The sequence below is a fragment of the Bubalus bubalis genome, chromosome 7, assembly GCF_019923935.1.
Source record: "Bubalus bubalis isolate 160015118507 breed Murrah chromosome 7, NDDB_SH_1, whole genome shotgun sequence".
In the NCBI taxonomy this organism is placed as follows: Eukaryota; Metazoa; Chordata; class Mammalia; order Artiodactyla; family Bovidae; genus Bubalus; species Bubalus bubalis.
In genome coordinates, this window is record NC_059163.1 from 81,782,512 (window position 1) to 81,808,796 (window position 26,285).

Genomic DNA, 26,285 nt, shown 5'->3' on the forward strand with positions numbered 1-26,285 from the left:
TGTTGTTCTATGTCCAATTCTAATTGTTGCTTCTTGACCTGCATACAGATTTCTCAGGAGGCAGGTCAGATGGTCTGGTATTCCCATCTCTTTAAGAATTTTCCAGTCAAAGGCTTTGGCGTAGTTAATAAAGCAGAATTAGATGTTTTTCTAGAACTCTCTTGCTTTTTTGATGATCCAACAGATGTTGGCAATTTAATCTCCAGTTCCTCTGCCTTTTCTAAATCCAGCTTGAACATCTGGAAGTTCATGGTTCACATACTGTTGTAGTCTGGCTTGGAGGATTTTCAGCATTACTCTGCTAGCGTGTGAGATGAGTGCAATTCTGCAGTGGTTTGAACATTCTTTGGCATTGCCTTTCTTTGGGATTGGAATGAAAACTGACATTTTCCAGTCCTGTGGCCACTGCTGAGTCTTCCAAGTTTGCTGGCATATTGAGTGCAGCACTTTCACAGCATCATCTTTCAGGATTTGAAATAGCTCAACTGGAATTCCATCACCTCCACTAGCTTTGTTCATAATGTTTCTATCTAAGGTCCAGTTGACTTCACATTCCAGGATGTCTGTCTCTAGGTGAGTGATCACACCATCGTAGTTATCTGGGTCTTGAAGATCTTTTTGTACAGTTCTTCTGTGTATTCTTGCCACCTCTTCTTAATATCTTCTGCTTCTGTTAGATCTATATCATTTCTGTCCTTTATTGTGCCCATCCTTGCATGAAAAGTTCCCTTGGTATCTCTAATTTTCTTGAAGAGATCTCTAGTCTTTCCCTTTCTATTCAGTTCAGTTGCTCAGTTGTGTCCTACTCTTTGCAACCCCAAGGACTGCAGCACGCCAGGCCTCCCTGTCCATCACCAACTTCTGGAGTTTACCCAAACTCATGCCCATCGAGTCGGTGATGCCATCCAACCATCTCATCCTCTGTTGTCCCCTTCTCCTCCTGCCTTCAATCTTTCCCAGCATCAGGGTCTTTTCAAATGAGTCAGCTTTTCACATCAGATGGCCAAGTATTGGAGTTTCAGCTTCAACATTAGTCCTTACAATGAGTATCAAGACTGATTTCCTTTAGGATGGACTGGATTGATCTCCTTGCAGTCCAAGGGACTCTCAAGAGTCTTCTCCAACACCAGAGTTCAAAAGCATCAATTATTCGGCACTCAGCCTCTTTATAATCCAACTCTCACGTCCATACACAGCTACTGGAAAAACCATAGCCTTGACTAGACAGACCTTGTTGGCAAAATAATGTCTCTGTTTTTTAATATGCTGTCTAGGTTGGTCAACTATTTTAGTTTACAGATAGTATTTTGCTGGCAAAGGTCCATCTAGTCAAAGCTATGGTTTTTCCAGTAGTCATGTACAGATGTGAGAGTTGGACCATAAAGAAAGCTGAGTGCCAAAGAATTGATGTTTTAACTGTGGTGCTAGAGAAGACTCTTGAGAGTCCCTTGGACTACAAGGAGATCAAACCAGTCAATCTGAAAGAAAACCAACCCTGAATATTCATTGGAAGGACTGATCCTGAAGCTGAAGCTCCAATACTTCAGCCACATAATGGAAAGCACCAACTCACTGGAAAAGACTCTGATGCTGGGAAAGATTGAGGGCAGGAGGAAAAGGGGGTAACAGAGGATGAGATGGTTAGATGGCATCATCAACTCAGTGGACGTGTGTTTGAGCAAAGTCCAGGAGATAGTGAAGGACAGGGAAGCCTGGTGTGCTGCATTCCATGGGGTTGCGAAGAGTCAGACATGACCGAGCAACTGAACAACAAAAGATACTTTTTGGTTACAGATAACAACTTATAGGAGGAGTCAGAGATAAGCACCCAGGCTGTGCTCTCTGTAAATCACACAGATATGAGTATGATCTTGATGCCCCCAGGGACACTAATAACTGGAAGTTTGCTAGCTGCTCCTCCATGCAGAGGGACAAGTTCACTCACATCCTTCAGCAGCAGCCTTCCCGAGGATGGATGTGGCCCATAATCCACCCATGTCCACCCCTTCAACCACTCTTTCCAGAAGAACTCAGGACAAAGTTGCCTTTCTCCTAAGAGTGCAGGGGCTCCTATGTACGAAGCTGGAGAGCTGTAAAAACTTCAGGGGCTTAAACTGCACTGTCTCCAGGCCTTGCCATCCCCGACTATGTATGAGAAGGGAGGGCCAGAGCACACCTCTCCACAGCACTTGTCACACATTGACCCGATCATCTCATCCCCTGTCATCCCCTTCTCCTCTTGCCCTCAATCTTTCCCAGCATCAGGGTCTTTTCAAATGACTCAGCTCCTCCCATCAGGAGACCAAAGTATTGGAGCTTCAGCTTCAGGACCAGTCCTTCATAAAAACTAAATACAGGTTTTGCAATACAGTTTATAAATTAAACATCCCTCAAAAAAAAAAATTCTAAAACCTAAATTTCAATGAGGTGTTTCTGAAAAGAAAGGCGTCTCTTAAACCTACCCTATCACGTTAAAGAAAACAATACTAAAATGATATTTATAACAATACTTTCATAATATGGCTTTATCATGTATAAAACCTACTTTCACATATCTTTCAAAGATCTTATTTCTTTAAAGTAAGTTTTTAAAAATCTGATTTATCTGACAATGACATCTTGATAATTACATGGAAAGCTGCAAACCCTCATTCCCTGGGCACTAATACCGTCTTGTTCATTACTTTTAAACACTGATCATCTTTATGCAAAATTTTTATCCTGAAACAATCTAGAAATTTAATAGAACTGGAACATGTGGGAATTTTTTTTTCCTCTCAATTTTCTTTTAAGACATTTTAGAAATTACCAATCACGATCAATACTTTTAAGTGTTTTGAAGTGAAAGTATGTTACCTAGATTGTATAACCTTGACATTTACATATTTATCTGCCAAAACGAATTGTACTGACTAGCATACTAATGCAGAGAAGGCAATGGCACCCCACTCCAGTACTCTTGCCTGGAAAATCCCATGGACGGAGGAGCCTGGTGGGCTGCAGTCCATGGGGTCGCTAAGAGTTGGACACAACTGAGTGACTTCTCTTTCACTTTTCATTTTCATGCACTGGAGAAGGAAATGGCAACCCACTCCAGTGTTCTTGCCTGGAGAATCCCAGGGACGGGGGAGCCTGGTGGGCTGCCGTCTATGGGGTCGCACAGAATCGGACACGACTGAAGCGGCTTAGCAGCAGTAGCAGCAGCAGCATACTAATGAGTGACATGTACATGATTAGAAATTTTCTCCTTATATATAAAATAGTTGACCCCAAATTAATTCAGATAGTCTTCATTTTCACCAAAAAAATATATAGTATATTCTCAGAGTAGTAATCTTACTTTTAGGGATTAATTCTATAGAAATGATCAGATAAGTACACAAACATAGTTTATATATGCAAAATATTCATTTGAGTGGAAAATTATAAATAACTTATATGTTCAGTAGGGGATGGGTTACAGAAATTATGGTCAATCCATACATGTAACACTATGCAGTTACTAAAAAGATGATGTAAGTCGGGACTCACTGACACAGAAAGATGTTCATGTTATGTGTTTAATAAGAGAATACATTTAGTACCATTTCATTTACATGGAATTGAATGTAGGTGTGATTGTAAGTTGGCATGTGTGAAGAGAAAGAGGGAACTAAGGAGAATATCACCAAAACGTTAATAATGTGCTATTTCTGGATGGTATAATTTTTACTTTATTTTTATCCTTTTCTGTAATATTTGAATATTTTAACAATGACAATGTGTCATTTTTATAACCTAAAAATAAAAGCCATTTTCAGTTCTAGCTATTTTAATTTTTTTTAATATAGAGTTCAATCCATCTGTGGGGAGGAACTATGATTGGATTCAAAATACTGCACTTTGAGATGTGGAAGTAAACTAATCAAGGCCAGGTTTACCAAGGACTGTCTCTTGTTTTTCTTTGACACAGTTTACCCAAATGAGAGGGGTTTAAAGAATAGATGAAGAGTATCAAACACATTCCCTCTTCTCCATCAAATTAGAATTTGTCATAGAAGTCCAGTGAGGTCAGAATGAGTGGTTTTACTCTGTGAGATAATCTCTACCTAGTCTCTACCTGGAGTTTCAAGTAGGGTAATAAAAACAAACTTAAAGGCTCTTAATCATGTCAGATCCAGAGTTTGAAAAAAGAAATTAGATTTATAGAAACATCAGTTCTATTTAAATCCATGAATTCTTAGTGATACTTTTAAAATAGTTGATTACATTCATGTATGATAGTGAACTATCTTTTTATTTAGAAAAGTAATAAAGAAAGGGAAAGAATAAAGCATTTATTAAAAAAACATTAGAAAATGCTGAATTCAGTAATAACTCACTGCAATACAATTTTCATTATTAAAAAAGTAAAATATAGCAAAAAAGCACATTAAATCAATGTCATTTGAGATTTTTTGCTTATTTGTTTATAACACATATATCCTACAAATTATGATTTGGTGAAATGAGACTTTCAGTCCCATAGAAATGCCTTATAAAGAATTGCCTTTTTGCAGAAAACACTGCTTTATTTTTTCACGTTAACAGAGGAAATATGACCATTCATGGGTGTTTTCGTTCATCTATTATCTTCTTGATTTGAAGTAGAATCTAGCTATAAGGCACTTTATGTGTTCTATCAATAAATCTTTCCCTTTATAAGTAGAGAAATGGGGAGTCAGAGAATTTTAGTTGAGGTAGCAGAGTAAACTCAAGTTAGACCAGTGCCTAAAATTCAGGTCTCCTGATTTTCAGTTCAGTCAATGATCTTTTCGCTGAACCTCTTAAATTGGCATCTGGTTACTAGATAATATCAAATCAATAGGAACACACACACTTATAAAGCATATATATGACCCTTATAATCACTCTTTAAACAAACTGCTCATTTAAAAAAACACCAGATAAAGCTTCAGCAAAATCAGGCTTTCCAGTAGTTGCTACCTCACACTACAGAATAGAAGATACACATCTACTCATCCATCCATTTATTCAACAACTTTTCAGTAAGTACATGGTGGATTTAAGTCCCTAGTTACACATGTATGCATGTTATCCACATTAAAGAGCCCTGTTTTAGGAGATACAAGAGCTAGACTCCTGCTTTCAAAGAGCAAAGGTGACAATATAAGCATGGAAAATGCAAATTTTTAAACCAGAGATACCAATGAGCAACAGGCCTCTTTATCACAGCCTTTAGCTCCATCAGAATAGTAATATTTGCTTGTTAAGTACAAAATAAGAAGGCATACTGTGATCTGAAGCCACCCTTTGCTACCTTGGCTCCAGGACCCTGGGGTCTGAGTAAGAGCTGTGGTTTGATAGTAACGTGAGTACTTCTAAAGGAAGAGTGCCCTTGTTACATGCTGTGCTAACCTGCACCGCAGACCCCTTCTGCCTGCCCTTTACCCTCTTTAATCCTGCAGCAGAATCGTCTCCTGGCTCCCACTTGCCTTTGATACAGATTCTGAACTTCAATTCATTTACCTTTATCGTTCAAAACATTTATCCTTAAAGCTTCTGACAAAACTCATGAACTTCCTCAAACAATAAGTCCTTGTTTTCCACTGAAAGTGATTTTATCCCTTACTAAATGAAAAAGGAGAATCGTTATTAATCAGGTAAAAAATAATAGTCTTTATTGCATACCTTTTATGGACTGGGAGAAATAAATACAGAGAAACATTCCATTGCAGAAAAGATCAAGGTCAAAGTCACAGAGACCTGGGAGAAGAATAAACATGTCATGTTCAGGAGAAAATGAGAACCGCCTCCCAGGACGAAGCAAGCTGCTCAGACCAGAGACAACGATAGGAGGCAAAGGACCTAAAACCTTGAAAAGGAGTTTCTCGGAGTGAAGGACTGGACCATGGAAACACACTCCTGGAAAGTAATTCTCCAACCTAGTTCATACTAGTTCAGCTCTGAATTGAAAAATCCATCATGTTGTTACCTTTCTATGAAAATCAATTAAGGAAGAGAGACTTATATACAGCTTTCTCTTTTGTGCTCTCTCTCTGTCTCTTTCTCTCTCTTTCAGACACACACACACACACACACTCGATATTATTCCTTTTTCTTATGCAGATAGGCGATATCAGATTTGGTGTCTTTATTTGCTTAGGAAGCTATAGGGGAAAGAGAGGCATAAAAAGAACTAGATAAAGAATGAGAAGAGAATGGGGGCCGTGAAGGAGGGATTTTCCTTCTCAAATAAGAAAAAGAAGCTGAGGGTAAGAGTAGCTGACGGTAATGAAGAACAGAATGGAATAACTATCATAATGGGGTCCTTAATTGAATTCACGTCTACCCTCAGCCCAGAGCCTGCAGCTGAAGGAAGCCCTTGGTAACTCACTCAACATGAAGCCGCGTGGCCATTTTGGCTCGGAGGAAGCAGACAACGACGGGCTTCCTCTCTCAGATTGCAGCTCTGCCTCAGGATGAAACTGTTCTGATCAACATTTCCCCATCTGGCAGGCAGGCGGCCAAAAGATTGGAGCCCTGAAAATGGATCACTGCGTTTTGACTCTCTGCAGCAGCCAATACATGTAATATAATATTTATGCAATTCAACCTAATATCAGTCATGCTGAGCACCATCCAGTGGAAAATGTTATGCTTTTCATGAAAGAAATAAAAATAAAGGTGACTGTTATGGTCGTATCTGACTCCCAAAGCCTAAGCTTTTCACAAACTATTTTTCATTTTAGCTTCATCTTGACTGATGAAAATAACTCTCCACTGTTTGAAAAGCTAAAAACATCAAGAGTATAACTATTATCATTTACTTAGAAAAAGCAGCCTTATATAGTAATAACGTCTTCTAATTTAGCAGACAAGGGTTGTGGAGGTGGAGGCTGGGGAGGGATTGAAAGGCTCATTAGCCTTCCCCTAAAGGCCCTGGCACAGAGTTTTCCTGACTATTCAGAGATCAGTGTCCTATATTTACTTACCAGGGAACAATTTATTTTTCTTTTATATTTTCAAAGCACTTGAAATGATTCCTTCTCTTCGTGATGGTTTCCATATGCTGCTTCCAGTGAAAGGGCAGTGGCTTACTCAGTGAGCATAAGGCCACATTCTGAAACCATTACATGCCATCTCACAGGGAGAGACCCCGAGGACCGCAGAAGCCCATTCTTAGGGCAGAGATCCGGATCTCAAAAAGCATTGCGTGGAAGACAGCAGATAACCCTTCAATTTTATAAAGGTTGGTTAAATAAAATTGGGATAACCACAGATGTGGTAGTAGTAATTTTTTAAAACACTTGAATGTTTCCTGTGTGTTAAGTAATTTGCACATGCGATTTCTAACCCTGAAAACAATGCTCAGAGCTAACGCTATCCCCATTTGATAAATGAGAAAACCGAGGCGCAGAGCCTCAAATGATTGAAAGAGTCAGAGTTGACTTACTCTAAACAGAGCTCAACAGCACTATAAGTGACTAATTCTTCATGGCTTGAGGTATTTTCCTTTTAAAAATCTGTACTCAGGAGAAATTAACACAACATTGTAAATCAACTATAGTCCAATAAAAAAAAGTGTACTATTTTTAAGTGGGATAATCATTTTATTTGGCCTTGTAAAACATATAACTTAAGGATTTACTGCCTCAAGCTGAGTAAACTACATAAGAAAGCAATCTCGATTCATAATTGATAGCTGCATATGTTTTGTGAAATATTGCATCTTATTAAAACTGAAAATTTTCCCTGGGTAAAATAATCATCACAAATAGTTTATTTAGCTTTTGTGCTCTTAACTTTCATTAGGTATCTGGAGAAAAGGGACTGGACTGCTTTTCTTAATTTCTGGAAAAAAAAAAAAAAAATTTGTGTAGAAGACAGTTTGTTGTTGTTGTTTAGTCACTAAGTCGCATCTGACTCTTTGTGACCCCACAGACTATAGCCCGCCAGGCTCCTCTGTCCAAGAGATTTCCTAGGCAAGAATACTGAAATGGGTTGCCATTTCCTTCTCCAGGGATGGAATGCAGGTCTCCTGCATCGCAGGTGGATTCTTTACCACTGAGGCACTAGGGAAGCCCAGAAGACACTTACTTCCTCCTCTAACTGGAATTATAATAACAATGACAGACTCCTTTACTGCATGATCACTATGTATCAAATATGATCTTAACAGAGAACATTTCAAAATTATCACAAGACATATTATTAACTGATTGCTTGGCTCTCCAGATGCCTCACCTGTAAAACTGGTGACTTTTTTTTTTTTTCTGTAAAAACAGCAATTCCATTACATAGTATGCCATTTTACAGATGAGGAAACAGGCTCAGAAAAATCTGTTTAAAACTATACCTGTGGCGGATTCATTTTGATATTTGGCAAAACTAATACAATTATGTAAAGTTTAAAAATAAAATAAAATCAAAAAAATAAATAAATAAATAAAACTATACCGTAAGTGGTAACCAGCATTAAAATGCTTTCATCTTTTCAGTGGGTCAGTTTCCAAATAACATCTAAATAAAATCATCTCTTTTTTGAGGAAGAAATGAAATTGAAAATATAGTAAAACTATCTGCTCTAGGTCTGACATTGATGTCAAAATAAATAGGATCTATACATCAAATTCTCTTTAACACTTCTTAAATTCTTCTTATCTCACTGGGAGAATCAATTTCAGAGGAAGGAAAAGATTAATAAAATGTTTAACCAAACATCTACATAAGAGGCGGTAGTAATTATTCATTTAAATAAAGTTTTCTAAAGAATGGCCAGTAGGCTTCTACATTATAAAAAGCTGAAATGGATGAAAAGGAAACAGGAAGATGATAGCTTAGAGTCGTTCTCTGGGACAAGTGTGTTAATCATTTAAAGATGGGAAAATAGCCACATGGTCAGTGTTCCCAGGAGAGAGAGTTCTTCGCTTTTATCACTGGGAAAGACTGGACTTCTTAGAGCCAATTCTCATGGAAATGGTGTCAGCCGCAACTGGCATCTTCACAGTTCCTTGAGCATGCCAAGCATGCTTCAGTCCTAGAGCCTTGTCCCCACAGCGCCCTGTGCCTGGAAGGCTCCCCCCCATATCTGCCAAGCCAACCAGAACTTCCATGTACATTTATTTTCAACTACAAAATGAAAACGAGCTCTAATGTTTGGAAAATGAAATGTGACTCGCTCAGTAGTGTCCGACTCTTTGCAAAGCCATGAACTACCGCTGGCCAGGCTGCTCTGTCCATGGAATTCTCCAGGCAAGAATACTTGAGTGGGTTGCCATTCCCTTCTCCAGGGGAGCTTCCTGACCCAGGGTTCAAACCTGAGCCTCCTGCACTGCAGGCAGATTCTTTACCGTCATGGATTGACATCAGTACCCTGTGTCCAGTCTGGTCCAGACAGTTAGGAATTTCATACAGTACTTGACGTGACCCCACTGAATAGGTTCACCTCCTAGCATGGCAGAGGGGAAAGAAGCTTCCTCATATGTTCCTTCTTTTGTAGTATATTATGTTTTATGGTGCTTGATTAAATGAATTTCCATGTTATCATCTAGCAATAGTTCTAACTCTCACAAAACGACACAAGTTTTAAAATATTCCTGAAAGGCTGCTATTGATTAAAAATAACACTTACATTTCAGCCACAAGAGAAAAAGAGTTGACCCTCCTCTATATTCCTTTAGAAACTCTTCATCAGCCATGGAGCGAGATTAAACACAATTATTATTGAATCATATGTGACAGGTAGGTAAAATATTCAGAGTTACTAAGAACACTATTTAGAATATGGATTTATATCCACTGTTGTTAGAGAGGAATTTTGTCTTATTGTGCTCTATGATATTACTTAGTGTGAAGTAGTCAGGACTAAGAAGATATATAATGACTAAGCATCAAAAACTTCCAAATTTGCTTTTTCAACAATGGCTGAAGTCAGGCAGTACTCAATGTAAAACATGACAGAATTAAACCACACCATAATGTTTAGAAAGCTCCTCATGGATGCATTTAAAAATTGTTAAAAATAATACAATAGGGGCAACAAACCAACATGTATTTTTATCAGCAAATATTGTTGAAGATGTAAAGAAAAAAGAACTAGGAAATTGGTAGAAATAATATTAGAACAAACTATGTGGTGGAGGAGTTTTGCTGTGAAGTTAGATTAAAGAACATGTTTCTGGCATGTCCTGGACTATTTTCTTGATTCTGTTTCAATACTGAAATAGATGAACTACTCCTTTGGAAAGCCAATAAGGAAAAATACTGGAGATAAGTTCTCAAAATAAATGAATTCTTTAATTTTTAAAAAAAATCAGTGTTTTATGGGGAAAAAAATGTAAATAAGGCCACTGATGAAGTACCAGCTCTAACAGGGATTAACAAAGACAAAATTCTTGGAGAGGTTCATGAAATGCCTCATATAAAATTCATTCAGTGCATTATTTTTAGGCAAGTTAAATTGAAGAGAAAAGCAAAATGAAAAGAAGGGCAAAAGAGGTGCAGGATGTCATCAATATGGCTGATTTTATAAGAACTCATACTTAATACATACTGGTGTCTATAAATCATGTTGCAGTGATACAGAGAGTCCTGGTGGCCATTCAGAGCCTGTGCTTTGGCGTCTCACTGGCCTCCATCCTGGATGCCTGAACCTGCTCTACCACCTTAACTTACTCACCTAACTTCTCTAAGGTTCAGTTTTCTCATCTGTTTTTGTTTTTTTTTTTTTTTAAAAGGATAGTTAAGGCTATTGTGAATGATATATAAAGCACTTATATCTACAGAAGATTTTTTTTTTAACGTTATGGTTATTTTGATGACTATGATGGGAAGACTTTGAAGTATTTTAAGCAGTGGTATAGCAGGTGATTTAGAAAAGTCTCTCCGGCAGCTCACTGTAGCATGAACCTGAGGAATTTGAAACCCTAAGCAGAGAGACAGTTAAAATGCCCAGCTAGTCATCTAAGAAACAGTTGCAGAGGGCCTGAGCTGAAGGAGCAGGAGTAATCACATATGGAGCAGGAAGTGAGTGAGCCGTGGAGGAGGTAAAGTCAGAATTCAGTTCCCACCGCAATGTGCCCTAAACTATATGGCAAAATTCTCAAGCATGGTCTTACTGCTAGAAATTTTTTGCTTCGAAATAAAGTAGCATGGGAATTCCCTGATGGTCCAGTGGTTAGGACTTGGTGCTTTCACTGCCATGGTGCCAGGTTCAATCCCTGGTCGGGGAACTAAGATTCTGCAAGCTGCTTGGTGCAGCCAAAAACAAAAATAAAGGAGCAAGTCGTATTTGTTAAGAAGACATGGGAAATCTGATCAGAAAAAAAAAAAATTTTAATCTGTGCTTCAGAAGACAGAATTATCAAAGTTTCTAGTCTGTTTCTATTTCATTTCCTAAATTATTTGTTCCAGAAATAAAAGCTACAAATAAAATGATCTGACACTAATTTAAATTATAACATACTTAATGTCAGAACAGAAGAAGTAAGTTTTGTTTATGGGACCACAACAATCTTTCCACTGTGGTCTGTTTAGGTCCTTCATTTCATCTTAACCAGCTGTTCAAGCTACACTTAACCCAAAAGTATCATGTGTAGAAGCTTAGAAGACATACCCTGGAGCCAAACTGGCTCTAAACTATGAGACAGACAAACCCAGGTCTGGCTCTACTACTTATAAGACCTGAGGATGTCACTTAACCACTTTCTGCCTCTGAAATGGGATCTTAAATGGGGTAACCTCACTGAGTTCTCTCGTTATATTTAAAAGGTGATTAAAGAAGTGCCCAGCAACCCATAAGTATCAATATGAGTTTCTTGAAATTATCTCCAGAAGGTACTGTTAAAGGCAATAAGATGTTTGGAGGAAAATGATACTCTGACCATTATTATAGATTTCTTCTGGAAAAAATAATGCATCCCCAAAAGATGAAATTCAAGCCATGTAAGTTTTGATAAAGGAAGCATGGGGCTTCCCTGGTAGCTCTGCTGGTAAAAAATCCACCTGCAATATAGGAGACCCCGGTTTGATTCCTGGGTTAGGCAGATCCCCTGGAGAAGGGATAGGCTACCCACTCCAGTATTCTTGGGCTTCCCTCATGACTCAGACAGTAAAGAACCTGCCTGCAATGTGGGAGACCTGGGTTCAATCCCTGGGTCAGGAAGATCCCCTGGAGAAGGCAAATGGCAACCCACTCCAGTATTCTTGCCTAGAAAATTCCAGGGATAGAGGAGGCTGGCAGGCTGCAGTCCATGGGGTCAAAAAGAGTCAGACACAACTGAGCGACTCACACTTTAGACTGAGCAACTCACACTTTATAGACTAAGTGGGATCAGAATGAAGATAAGCGCATAGTTCAGTTCAGGAAAATTCATCCACAACATTGTTTTATCATTGTAGTACCTACACTACTTCCAAAGTGGAAAAGCTAGTCTTGGGTGAGTAAGATTATGGAAACCAAAACCCAGTGGATAGGAAAACTATTTGTTACATAATCAAATAACACATCTTGTGTTTATAATGTTTCGAATAGTAAATCCACCACATTTTTTAGTACTTTATCTGAAACACACCATATTTATATACCAGTTAAGGATAACTACAGCCAGACCATCGTAACACCAAACTGCATCTACTGTGGCTGATGATCTGCCACATGCCAATGGAGTTCACAAAGACTTTGAAGACACAGTTTGTTGACAATGTGGCCATCTCTGCTTTTTAATAATAAGAAAAGAATGGTAAATAATTCAGAAAAATAAAGTGCCTAAGGTAATTCAATACTATAAATATGTTCTCATTGAGATGGTCAAACAATGAAATATCCCCCAAAGATCTAACATTATTTCTGTTTCTCAGATGAGCTTTTAACTTCATGAAGTTGTTTATTCTTTCAGATTGTTTAATGAAGATGATGCATGCATTCTCCATTTCCTTTTACGAAAACCTCATGGCATTTGGTTTCTTCACGAATCTGTTAGAACAGACACAATAAACATTGGAGGCCATATATTTTTCAGGTTTATTTACAAGTAAGCCAGTTCCCTTTCCAGTCTTGTCTCTCATTGCATGTTAGCTCAGAGATGTGTTTCCTGTAATCCTTGTCCTCAGGCCCAATAAAAGAAGAAATCATTACAAATGGTTTTAAAGATCAAATCTTAGATAGGTGACATTCTATTTGATACAATTCTGTATTGAAGTCACTGCAATTTTCAGCATTACTAAATGATAGACAGTTCTTTAACAACTGGACTGCCAGGGAAGTCCCAATTGGTGATAAGTTTCCAAGCTAACATACATCAAGTACGTGTGATTGATAATATGAACCTGAGTTACGGAATCGATGTTTTTGAGGAGTATCTTTCATTTGGTTATAAACATGAAACTATTTTATTTCTTCCAGTAACTGTTTTCAACTACCATAAAGCCAAATCCCTCCCTTAATAATTCTTTGGTCAGATCCCATACCTTTTTGGTGGCTTTTGGTTATTAAAACAGTCTAGTCCAAATACAGCTTTGATCTAACATCTATCTCTAAGCTCTCTCCCTAAGCATGGTAGCTGGCTCCTGGCTCCAGGGCTTGGCAAGAGGCAGAGAGTGCTGTCTGCTCTTTACCAACTTCCCTCCTACTCCTCCCAGGTTGAAGGCAGGAAGGAAGACTGAAGCAGGAGGGGGAAGGTAGATCTATTTATTCACAAGTGAACGTTGTAGCATTTCTCTTTGTTGGTTTTTGTACTTCTTTGGTTAATGTCGAGTGGCCATCATTGTCCTTTCTGCAGCTGGTGTCCAAATGCTGGGACACTTATGTGGTTTCTTCTAGGAGCCAGGAGGGTTTCACCCTGCACGGTTCCCTAACAGAAGAAACAGGGCTCCTGCCCAACACTTCTCTGTCCCTTCCAAGGCCCAAGTAGTTCCTCAAGATGCCAGCCTGCTCCTGCAGGCCCTGGCTAAGAGTTTGGCCTTTCCAGGTAGGCCAAGCAAGATGGCTCACGTCCCACCAATGCCTTTCTGTGACAGTCATTCATCCAGAGGAAATGGAAGAATTCATCCAGAGGAATGAAAGTTCCTACTTGTCCATTCATTCTCACTCTATCCCTGTCTCTTCTTCTCTCTCCTTTTCCCTCCCCCCACCCCCCGCTCCATCTTTCTCCAGTTTTACTTCCCTACCTGCCTCTCCCTACCTCCATCCCACTGTTTATACAGGCACTAGGCAGGCCACCAACTGCAATGACAAAGAAGACATCCTATGAAGGATGCACCTGGAACGGTTCCTGGCACAGGATAAATGTGAGCTCCATATGGACTCTGTCTAGATAATGGCAAAGTTCATGCACAGTCACGGTCATTATTTTATCTCATTGTCTTTCAACAGTGATGTCTTAAAATATGCAAGTCCAAAATAAAAATTTTATGTAACATCTGCTTAATAGATCTAGCTAGAGTGCATGGATTTCTATAAGTATAGATGTTTTTAAATTTTCTTGAAAGTGCTCAAAACATCAATAAAAATTCAATGATCAGTCATATTTACTAATAAGATATCCCTAGCTTTCCATGTGTAGTAAGGAGGATTTATCCCAAAAGGTATATATTCAAACATCAAATATTTCCTATTTTTCCCTTTCAAAATCACTGTGTTTCTTGAATTTATTCTATTTGAAGCATTTTGATATCTCCCTGATGGCACTAAGGGATATAAATTATGTATTTGAATGTACTTTGCCTAAATACTTTATATTTAGACATTTAAAAAGAGGATATACAATAATAGCTAAGAATCATTAACTCCAACTTATACTCATAAAATGGATGATTGTAATTTCTCATCTAAATTTTAATGGTTATTTGAAACTCTGAATTAAAATTCATTTTAATAAGTATCATAGTGGTCTATACTTTTGAAGAAAGCTTCCATTTCTAAACATTAAAACTCATGAAGAATAAACAGTCTAAACATTTTTTGTTCTTTATTTTCAAAATGTGAGTTACTTCTAAATGGTTCATAAGATTTGTTCACAAAACAAAAAGTTCTTCCTGTTTCTTTATGTGGCAATATTCTGAAGTGATTTTCCAAGAGTATGTCCAGAGACATGCCATGTAAGTACATGTTCCAAAAAATAGAGTTTTGTAAAGTAAAAGTGCTAACAGACTTTTTATAAGGACATCTGCACACACACAGTGAGGTTTTATGTTGTAATTATGGCTGTATAAATTTTTTTCTGTGGGTAATCTCTTAGAAATATACCTTGCAAGAGTACTATCTTACTACAGTGTATTAGAAATGTTTGCTTCCCATCACATGTATTTAGAACATAAATAAAAAGATATATACACATTTAAAAACCTGGACAATGTTACTGATTCTTTGGGCCTTTTAGAAATTCAATTTATCTTGAAAACAAAACAGAATTTTATGGCCTTGAGTTTCCATATCAATGAAAAATTTTATCTTTAATATTTCTACAGTGATCTTTGAAAGTTGGGGTTCACCTACAGTTCAGCCAGCCAGCCAAATACTAAAAACATTTGAATATCTTTCAAAAATGACTAAACATGTCACTAGAAGGATGTTTACTGGGAATTATAAAGCTATTAAATTTCTGATCATTCTTAATAATATTAGACTAGTTTTTCTTTTGCTATTTCAGCTTGCTAAATTTTCATTCTATATAGAATTATTTAAAATCTAAATACTAGGTATTTAAAATGAACCAAAAATTTGTTGTTATCTATAGAGCTTCTTTGTGGCATTTTAAAAGGTACCCATTTAAGCACTGTCTGAAATTTTCTTTTCTTTGAAAATATTCTCTTCAATTCCCAAATTATTCCTTTGCATGTTCTTCAAAACTGAGAATTTTGGTTGCCAGCAATCATCCCCTCCTTAGCGTTTCTATCTCCTTCCTCCACATCTTCCTACTTGGAGGTAACTTGGTTCTAGTAAGTTTTCACCATTCCTTGGAAAAGGAGAAAATCAAGCAACATATACATTACCTTGATCTCAATGAGAGACCTTTACTGGAATCAAGCTGACTTCATGTTTTGAATGAAAAACAGTGATCCCACTGAGGCCATGGCCTTGATAACATAGAGAGTGACAAACACTTTGTTCCAAGGCTTTTCTAGGGCAAATAATGCTAGTAATAAATTAAATATAATAATTTTTAATTAAGTATAAAACCAGACCAAGAAAAGTGGGCATTGCTACAGTAATTTAAAAATTATGTCTTCTTTAGAAGGCTCTCTAGTCACTTTTTACATGTGGAAAAAAAATTATAGATTATCTCTCTCTTTTACACACACACCCCCCCACACACACACAGCAGTTAAGGCAAACATCCAGGTGCTTTCATAATATTTTAAATCAGTAACTTTATAGTAACACAAACTAAAAAAATTAAAGCAAACATCCTGATGCTTTTTTATAATGATCTTTTTAAAACTAAAAATATATTTCCTAGATATTTGAGGAAAGATGATTTTGGGGAGAGCAGGAATGAATTTTTTGACCCTTATTCGAACTAACAGCCTCTCTGAATCCTGATAATAGAGAGATTTCAGCAGAGAAACACCTCCAAAGCACCCTTCATAGCAATTTGCTTCAATTCTTCAAAAAATCACCACTCAGTGGTGCTACTTTGAAATAAGCACATCAAGAACTGAGGAAAACCCATTCTATTTTGTAGGTATGGCTATGAAAGAGCTACCAAGAATCATAGCTTCTAGCCACTTCTGTCCCCACATTTTAACTGGTTGGCAAGTGATTCTAAAATTGTATACTAATAGGGCTGTAGAAAATTCAAGCAAATAGAACCTCACTAATGGTAGAGTCCAGTTTCCAATGTACTTCTCCTCTTTCCCACCCCACTCAAAATCTTTGTCTCTTTCTTCTTCTGCACACACACACACACCGCCCCCAAATGAGTCAGGAAGAGTGATCTGTCTCAGCAGAGACATCGGCTGCATGTTAGATCAGAGCTGGAATTAGAACCCAAATCTCAGTGACAGGAGCCGGCCAACTGCTATTCTAGACTCGGGATAAATCCACTTTGGGCTCATGAATTCTACATATGCTGAATTAGGCATTAATATTTTGTTTGATGTTGCCTACCATTGACTCCTAAAGAAAAACAATGAAACCAACAACCTTTGTACCTTTTAATCACTCTGCCAGTTCCAAACCTAAGACCAAAGACCCGAGGCAGGTTACTTAGCTTCGGAAGGTTCGTTCCTTATCTAAAATTAGCAGGTTGAACTGGGGATCTCTGAGAAACTTTTCAGTTCTAAAAATGTCTGATTTTCATCTGCCCTTTTATGCTTCATCCTTGATGTTTGAAATTTTCACTAGGTGGCAGGATTCCACCATCACATTTTGAAAGGATTTTCCGAGGAAGCCTGGGTGCAGAAAATTTCAAAGAAACTCCTTTCTTCACAGTGAACATAAATTGAAAAAAAAAAAGCCAAAGGAAAAGAAGAATAACTACAAAGGCCTACGGTCCATATATTTCATGAGGATCTAGATCCATTTTCAATGTAAGTATAAAATAGAAAATCAAACATGTTCTTTCCTAGGTACTTCAATTTAGTATTAAAATTGGGTAAAAGTCTGCTTTTTCTCATGTATTTTAAAATTGGTTTTAGCTGAATCACAATTAGACAATACCGGATCCCCTCAAGCAAACTGGTAAGCATACTGAACTAAGAAAGAAAGCAATCTAATGGAAATAAAAACACCTAAAATATTTTAAGTCATTATCAGATGCATTTCAAAGTTAACCTCTAAGTTATTTACAATATATTTCCAGTGTCTGTGAATTTTATTTTGAGCACTTAACAAGATGAATGCACATGATGGACCAGGGTACTTAGACTTTTGCATTTATTAGCCAAATCCTTAAAAGAATATTCTTTCAAATAAATTTATGAGATCTTCATATTTTAAAAAATTATTGCCCCAAGATGGCTTTCTCATGGATGCTGTATGATAAATGTCATTAACAATACTTTATAAGAGTCCCCAAAATAGCCAAGCCAATTGGTTATACTGAGCTGAGCGTTTCTCCTCAGCCAGAGCCAAGTAAAGGGACATGAAACAATAACAACTGTGGATTCTAAGACTGCCTAGAAGAAGCGTTCACAAGTGTCTTGCTGGTTGCCAGAGAAGCAGCTGATTAGGCTTTTCTTCAGCTGATAAAATGTAGCACTCTTTCCCCACCCCATTAATGACTGATTAATTACATATGTGCTATATGTTACTCTCCAAAGTTTTTCTGAAGGAAAAAAAAAAAACAAACCCACACCCAAGAAGAATTCAGCGTCAGCATCACAATCAAACTAATATAGAGACCTCTGAATCAGAACTTGAATAAACCATCAACAAGTTGCTTTTATCCCTTCTCTCCCAGCCCAGAACAAGGTGTGATAGCCCATCTTTGGTGGTCCTACCTTAGCGACTTGTAAGGGCTGCTGCTGCTCCTTGCCACCTTGCAATCGGAACCCCCAGGGTGCCCCTCCGGTCATGGAAATGCAGATAAAATCCCCCGTGCCCATTTTCTTCTTTTAGTCGGGTAGCATGAAGAGCTTGAAAAGACAGACGGAGCCTGGGTGCGGTTGAATCTCTGTGCTCAGCTTCGGGCTCGCGCCGAGGAGGCAGCACTGGGGCGCACAGAGCCTCCGCTGCAGCCGCCGCCGCTACCCCGGCTGCCGCTTCGAATTTGCGCCGCTAATGGGATCATTCACCGGGCGGCAGAGGCGCTAGAGGCATCAGGGACACAGCCCACTCTTGCGTCACGCTCCTTTGCTCAGCCCACCTTCAGGGAACGGGAAGAGCCTCACACACAAGATAATGTCCCCATTTTGCGGCGAGGTGGAGGGGGGCGGGGGGCGGGAGGAACGGGAGCAAAAGATCTCTAGCTCTAACTGATTAAACCCCAGCCCTCAAATGAAAGAATGAGAGAAACACTTACATTGAATAATTCTATAAATAGTAGAGGACACATGAAGGTTTTGATCTCCAGGCCACAAGTGACATCCTAAAATATGAGCTGTAACGGTTGAACTACTAGATGATTAGATTCTCTCAAACAAATGTTTTGAGAATTACCACAGTAATGATGGAAACAGACAAAAGGGAGTTTAAAAAAATTATTATTTTTCTTAGCTTTGCTGTTTGCAGCCTGCAGAACTAGTCTGCAGGAAATAAAAGAAAGCAAAGTATTTATTTAAAAAAAACGAAAACAAAAACCTTGTACTCCGAAAAGTACTTTTCCGAACTGGTACTTACATAGTTCAGCAGATGAAGAAGAGAGGCAGAGAGAGGGAGAGAGGGAAGCTACATTCTTACAACTATGTCTATTGCATGATTTGCTTTAAATTTAAATAGTGTTTCATTTTCTTCCTTCCTCAACAGGAAGGAAACTTCTTAAAACTGAATAGTCAGCCAACTGCATACAATGTCACTGCATATAAGTTTCTTATTTTTATATAGTCTTTCATCAAGTGTTCTGAGTCTGGGTGGCCCAATATAAAGTTGACTTTATATGTGGCCCAAAATAGTTTAATGTTTTGAATCTGAATATGACCTACCAAAAACTGTCCAAATGGAACATTTTTATTTTCCCATAACACTTTTATTTTCCATGACATTCCATATAAAAACACACTAAATAAAGGAGAGCCTGGGAAAGTGAGCGTTACATGTGCCACCAGACCACTAACTTCCAGTCTCTGCCTTTTTCATTACTCGGAAGCATCATGCAATGAACATTTACACAGCTCTGCTCCCAGCACCTAAACATGCCAAATGATTTTATTTGTGTCTCATCACTGGAGTAAGAAAGACCATGTAATCAGAAACCGTTGGCGCCGGAAGAGACCCTCCGAAGGTCATGAGGACCAGACTCTCATTCCAAGTTTGCTTCTCTTTGGAAAGGTAAATTGACTTTACCAACATCTTTCTTTTAAAAAAAAGAATTTTCCAAGTACTGACATCCTAAAATAGGAACTCTGAGAACAAAAGAGAAAGAAAAGAACTTTTTTTACGCTTATTCTTTCTGTCTCCTCCTCTCTTCCACTCCTCACCCACTCCAGTCTAGCTTCTGTCCCCACAACAGGAAAAACTCTCAGCAAGGTTACTTATTACCTTCTTGCTTTTCTGTAGCCCTTGCTCTTACTGACCACGTCCTCCTAAACTGTTTTCTCTTTTAGGCTTCCAGGACACAGCATGCTCTTGGCTCTGCTCTTGCCTCCCTAAACACTCCTGTCTCCCTTTTGGCACTTCTTGGCTTCTACTCAGCCACTAATGGTGTTCTGTGCCAGGGCCGTGTCCCGGTCCTTGTGTTTTCTCACTGTATACCACTGCTATGGGTTCTCTCACTCACCCCACAGAACCTAACCTTCCCCCTCAATCCCAGATATCTTTCCTTAACTCCAGGCCTGTGTATCCAACTGCCTAATAAACCTCTTTCTATGTGAATATATCACAGAACCCTAAAATTCCATATATTCAAAATTAAGTTTGTTATTTATTCTCAAACTTCTGTCTTCTCCTCCTATGTCCCCCATCTCAGGATAATTAACTAACCCATAACCTTTCTCTTATGCATGGCCCCTTCAACCCTGACTTAAAAGTAAATATGATGCTGGAGGCTGGAACTGGGGCAGCTGTATTGTGACCATGAGGTAAAGCCAAGGGTAACAGCAAAGATTCCACTGCTGACCAAGTTAATGCCAATAACTATCCATCTCCAGTTCTCTTTACTGCACAGGAAAAATAACCTCTACTTTTAAAAACTGCTGTGGGTTCAGTTTATTGTTACTTGCAGCCAGCACACTCCTGACTGCATTGAATGAATAGTGTTTCCATCCAACCAGTTCTTTCAGACAGAGAAATAAGAACTGACATGTTGCTATAATTTATTAAAGATTTATTCTATGTCAGAAACTTGACATAGAGTATTTTATTTCTTTGCATGTTTATCCTCAAAGCAGCTTTTCTAGGTAGTTATCAATGTCTCCTTTTTGCTGGTAATTAGCTCAGCCTTAGAAGCTACATGTAGATTAGGATTTGAACCTTTGCCAGTACTCTTGCCTGGAAAATCCCATGAATGGAGGAGCCTCGTGGGGTGCAGTCCATGGGGTCACTAAGAGTCGGACACGACTTCACTTTCACTTTCACTTTTCACTTTCATGCATTGGAGAAGGAAATGGCAACCCACTCCAGTGTTCTTGCCTGGAGAATCCCAGGGACAGGGGAGCCTGGTGGGCTGCCGTCTATGGGGTCACACAGAGTCGCACACGACTGAAGCGACTTAGCAGCAGCAGCAGCAGCTACTTGAATTAAAAATATCTGTTCTTATCATTGCTATCCTATCTCCAGGCCTTAAGTATTTCCTTATTCTCATCTCATGCATCCAATTACTCATTAAGACCTACAGCTCTAACTTCTATTAATAAATAGATTAAAAATCTGTGCCTTCATCCCATTTTCACTGGTATAATTAATTCTGTCTCTGTGCTGGATTTCAGCAATCTTCTAACTAATCTCTCGGTCCTGGCCTTGCTTCCTCCTCAATTCATTTTTCACTCTATATAGCCAGTGTGAAATTACTGAAATGCAACATCTACCTTGTTTTCCCTCTTTTTTTAAAGTCTTTAAGGTTTCTTAGAAAAGTCAAGTTTCCTTTACATAGATAACACTTTCTGCCTCCCGCTCCTCACTTCTCCTGCCTCTTCTCTCACTTTGAATTTTATGATTCAGACACACAGGATCACAGTCAGTTTCTCTAACTAGCTCTGTTTTTCCATCTCCTAAGGCATTCTTCCAAGCTCTCTAGTCCTCACCCACACACAGGTCACCTGATAACTTCTGTTCATCCTCTGGCTTCAGATTAGATATCATATTCTCCAGGAGTCTCTTCCTAACCCTCCCGCTCAGTGTCCAGGTGAGAGGCTCCCTCTATGGGTTACCATCACTCTGTATTTTTCCATCTCATCCTAATGGTCTCTTAAAATGAATCCTTTTCTAGATTATTAACCTGTGAGATTAGGAGTCATTTCTGAATTGTATCCCCAAGTCTACTACAGTTCCTGACACCTAATTGGTGCTCAATTATTATTAATACAAAGAAAAAATAGATAAGATAGCCCAGAATAAAGGCATAGAAAAGAAGGCCAATGAGTTCTAATTTTTTTTTTCTTTCTCTCCACTTCATTTGACTTTCGAAACCTGAAATAGAGCAGAATTCTTGAATTATACCATTTAGAGACCATGTAAAGTAGGTAATGGCTGCCACCTAACATTTTGCTTCTTCCCCATTGATAGCTATTAAGTTGGGTAAAATTGATCCTCCCACCGCAGCCAGCATGGATGATCTAAGGAATAAGAGTAATCTTCTTCTTTAACATGGAGATTAGTTCAGGAATGGGTGCAAATCTAGGCCTAAGTCAAGGACAGTCCTCTGGCCCCAGTGATTAATTTGTATGTGGTCCAACCAGAGGGACGCTCAAGGCTTTTCCAGGCAGCTGTCAGGAGCCATGTCCACCCTTCGTGGATATTGATAGCAGTAGTCGAACCCAGAATGAGGATAAAAATCCACCAGGTGGTGGTGGGAGAGTCCTCCATGGGTCACTAGGCTCCTTTATATCTTTCTAGGTGTGTCGGAACTAGAGATCCTAATGCTTCTTTTCCTGAGCTATTGCTCAGGGTTGAGTTTGCAGCATGCAGCCTTGAGAAATGTGGTAATTTCCCAGGCTTGCACAAAGAGCAAGTTATCTAGCTGATGGTTAGCCAAAAACAAAATAATAACAACGGACTCATTAACTTTAGTGTTCCTTGCTGCTGCTGCTGCTGCTAAGTCGCTTCAGTCATGTCCGACTCTGTGCGACCCCATAGACGGCAGCCGACCAGGCTCCCCTGTCCCTGGGATTCTCCAGGCAAGAACACTGGAGTGGGTTGCCATTTCCTTCTCCAGTGCATGCAAGTGAAGAGTGAAAGTTAAGTCGCTCAGTTGTGTCCGACTCTTAGCGACCCCATGGACTGCAGCCCACCAGGCTCCTCCATCCATGGGATTTTCCAGGCAAGAGTACTGGAGTGGGGTGCCATTGCCTTCCTTAGCTGTTGTGCAAACTTACTGTGTGTGTAGCATCCATCTGGGTCATACCACACCAACCCTGTGGAGTCTGAGGCAAGATTCACTGGTGTCAACAGGCTGATGTTCATGCTGCTTGCTGCATCCTCGTAGTGAAGCTCTTTGTCTCCACCCAAGAGTCTCACGTCTGCTTTCAGCATCCATGAAACAGTAACCGGGTAGCTTAGTAACTTGCAAGGAGGGTAAAATTAAATCCCAGGACAGTGGGGTAAAACTGAGATACTAGTAGAGGAATGGAAACAGAGCCCTGGTCAAAAACCACATAAGTCAGCTCTTAATTTTATTTGGGTTGTAAGAATCATGTCAAGACCAAAATACATATTTTAAGGGGAAAATGTGTCTTAAGTGGTTTTGAAAATGATCTTCTTAGACTGGCTCTACTTCTGAACCATTTAAATTACTTAAGACTGTACCAGATGCTCTACTCTTCATTCATTCATTCATTTGGTTTTTATTCAGCTAATAATATTTATACTATCTTTCCCAATTTGGATAGCACATTAAGATTTCTGAGCCTAATGTGAACTAGGAAGACATATTATGAAACAAAAATATTTATTAGGAATGACTTATTCTACAATCATTTTACATTGGTCACCTATGCCTAATTTATGCCTTTTTTATTTTTCTAATTTAATTTTTCACTCAAATATAACTTTATATTTTGAGCTAATGTCTACGATCCTTTGCTAACTATTCAAAAACAGAAGCTATTCTTTATCATGAATAATATAGTAACATTTTAAATTCTGGAGAAAAATAAAGCATCACAGTGAACTTCAGTTCACTTGCTCAGTCATGTCCGACTCTTTGCAACTCCATGGACTGCAGCACACCACGCTTTCTTGTCCATCACCAACTCCTGGAATCTACTCAAACTCATGTCCATTGCATTGGTGATGCCACCCAACCAATCAATCCTCTGTTGTCCCCTTCTTCTCCCACCTTCAATCTTTCCCAGCATCAGAGTCTTTTCCAATGAGTCAGTTCTTCGCATAAGGTGGCCAAAGTATTGGAGTTTCAGCTTCAGCATCAGTCCTTCCAATGAATATTCAGGACTGATTTCCTTTAGGATGGACTTGTTGGATCTCCTTGCAGTCCAAGGGACTCTCAAAAGTCTTCTACAATGCCACAGTTCAAAAGCATCAGTTCTTAAGCACTCAGCTTTCTTTATAGTCCAACTCTCACATCCATACATAACTACTGGAAAAATCATAGCCCTGACTAGACGGACCTTTGTTGGCAAGTAATGTCTCTACTTTTTAATATGCTGCCTAGGTTGGTCATAACTTTTCTTCCAAGGAGCAAGCAACTTTAAATTTCATGGCTGCAATCACTATCTGCCATAATTTTGAAGACCAAAAAAATAAAGTCTGTCACTTTTTCCATTGTTTCCCCATCTATTTGCCATGAAGTTATGGGACCAGATGCCATGATCTTCGTTTTCTGAATGTTGAGCTTTAAGCCAACTTTTTTACTCTCCTCTTTCACTTTCATCAACAGGCTCTTTAGTTCTTTGCTTTCTGCCATAAGGGTGGTGTCATCTGCATATCTGAGGTTATTGATATTTCTCCCGGCAATCTTGATTCCAGCTTGTGCTTCCTCCAGCCCAGTGTTTCTCATGATGTACTCTGCATATAAGTTAAATAAGCAGGGTGACAATATACAGCCTTGACATACTCATTTCCCAATCTGGAACCAGTCTGTTCCATGTCCAGTTCTAACTGTTGCTCCTTGACCTGCATACAGATTTCTCAGGAGGCAGGTCAGGTGGTCTAGTATTCCAATCTCTAAGAATTTTCTAGTTTGTGGTGATCCACACAGTCAAAGGCTTTGGCATAGCCAATAAAGCTGAAGTAGATGTTTTTCTGGAACTCTCTTGCTTTTTCGATGATCCAGCAGATGTTGGCAATTTGATCTCTGATTCCCCTACCTTTCTAAATCCACCTTGAACATCTGGAAGTTCACAGTTCACGTACTGTTGAAGCCTGGCTTGGAGCATTTTGAGCATTACTTTACTAGCGTGTGAAATGAGTGCAGTTGTGCAGTAGTTTGAACATTCTTTGGCATTGCCTTTCTTTGGGATTGGAATGAAAACTGACCTTTTCCAGTCCTATGGCCACAGTTGAGTTTTCCAAATTTGCTGGCATATTGAGTGCAGCACTTTAACAGCATTGTCTTTTAGGATTTGAAATAGCTCAACTGGAATTCCATCACCTCCACTAGCTTTGTTCGTGGTGATGCTTCTTAAGGCCCATTTGACTTTGCATTCCAGGATGCCTGGCTCTAGGTGAGTGATCACACCATCATGGTTATCTGGGTCATGAAGATCTTTTTTGTATAGTTCTTCTGTATATTCTTGCCACCTCTTTTTAATATCTTCTGCTTCTGTTAAGTCCATACCATTTCTGTCTTTTATTGTGCCCATCTTTGCATGAAATGTTCCTTTGGTATCTCTAATTTTCTTGAAGAGACCTCTAGTCTTTCCCATTTGATTGTTTTTCTCTATTTCTTTGCATTGACCACTGAGGAAGGCTTTCTTATCTCTCCTTGCTCTTCTTTGGAACTCTGCATTCAAATGGGTATGTCTTTTCTTTTCTCCTTTGCCTTTTTGTATCTTTTCTTTTCTCAGCTATTTGTGAACGAACAATTCTTTTGGTTTCTGATCACAATTCCAATGTTTGTCTGTGGGACGGGGACCCCCCACACTACCAACAAGCAAATCTCAGGACACCAGCAGGGTGTCCAAGAATTCAACTAAACTCTGACACTATCTACCAGGAGATAAGGCGCTCAGTCCCACAAGACTGTCCCCCCACCCTCACTCACCCACCCCGCAGATGCCAGTTGCAATCCTATGTTCTTGCTTGTGCTTCTGACCAACTGACTATAGATGAGAATTTCCAAGGACATCCCCCTCCTTGGGTTTGATTAATTTGTTAGAGCAGCTCACAGAACTCAGGTAAACACTTACTTACATTTACCAATTTATTAACGGATATGTGAGAAAGGATACAGATGAACAGAGGGAAGGGATGGGTAGTGAAGCAAGGGTATGTGGAAAGGGGCAGGGGCTCTCACGGCCTCTGCTAGGGGCACCACCCTCCTGGCACCTCCATGTGTTCCCCTACCTGGAAGCTTCCCAGGCCCCATCCTTTT

At 39.0% G+C, this 26,285-nt stretch overlaps 1 protein-coding gene and 1 non-coding gene across 3 annotated transcripts in view; one reads left to right on the top strand and one right to left on the bottom strand.

The window, feature by feature from the left end:
* The window catches only part of SYNPO2 (synaptopodin 2), a 199,720-nt gene extending 181,010 nt beyond the window's left edge, over nt 1-18,710 (bottom strand). For both annotated transcript variants that reach the window (XM_006065089.4, XM_006065088.4), the window contains exon 1: nt 18,424-18,710. In XM_006065089.4, the coding sequence (XP_006065151.1) occupies nt 18,424-18,528 (105 nt within the window). In that variant the 5' untranslated portion in view covers nt 18,529-18,710. The remainder of the gene's footprint in view (nt 1-18,423) is intronic.
* On the top strand, nt 11,141-11,213 carry TRNAE-UUC. Its single transcript has one exon. It is a non-coding gene; the product is annotated as a tRNA-Glu (tRNA).
* Nucleotides 18,711-26,285: the final 7,575 nt, after the last annotated feature.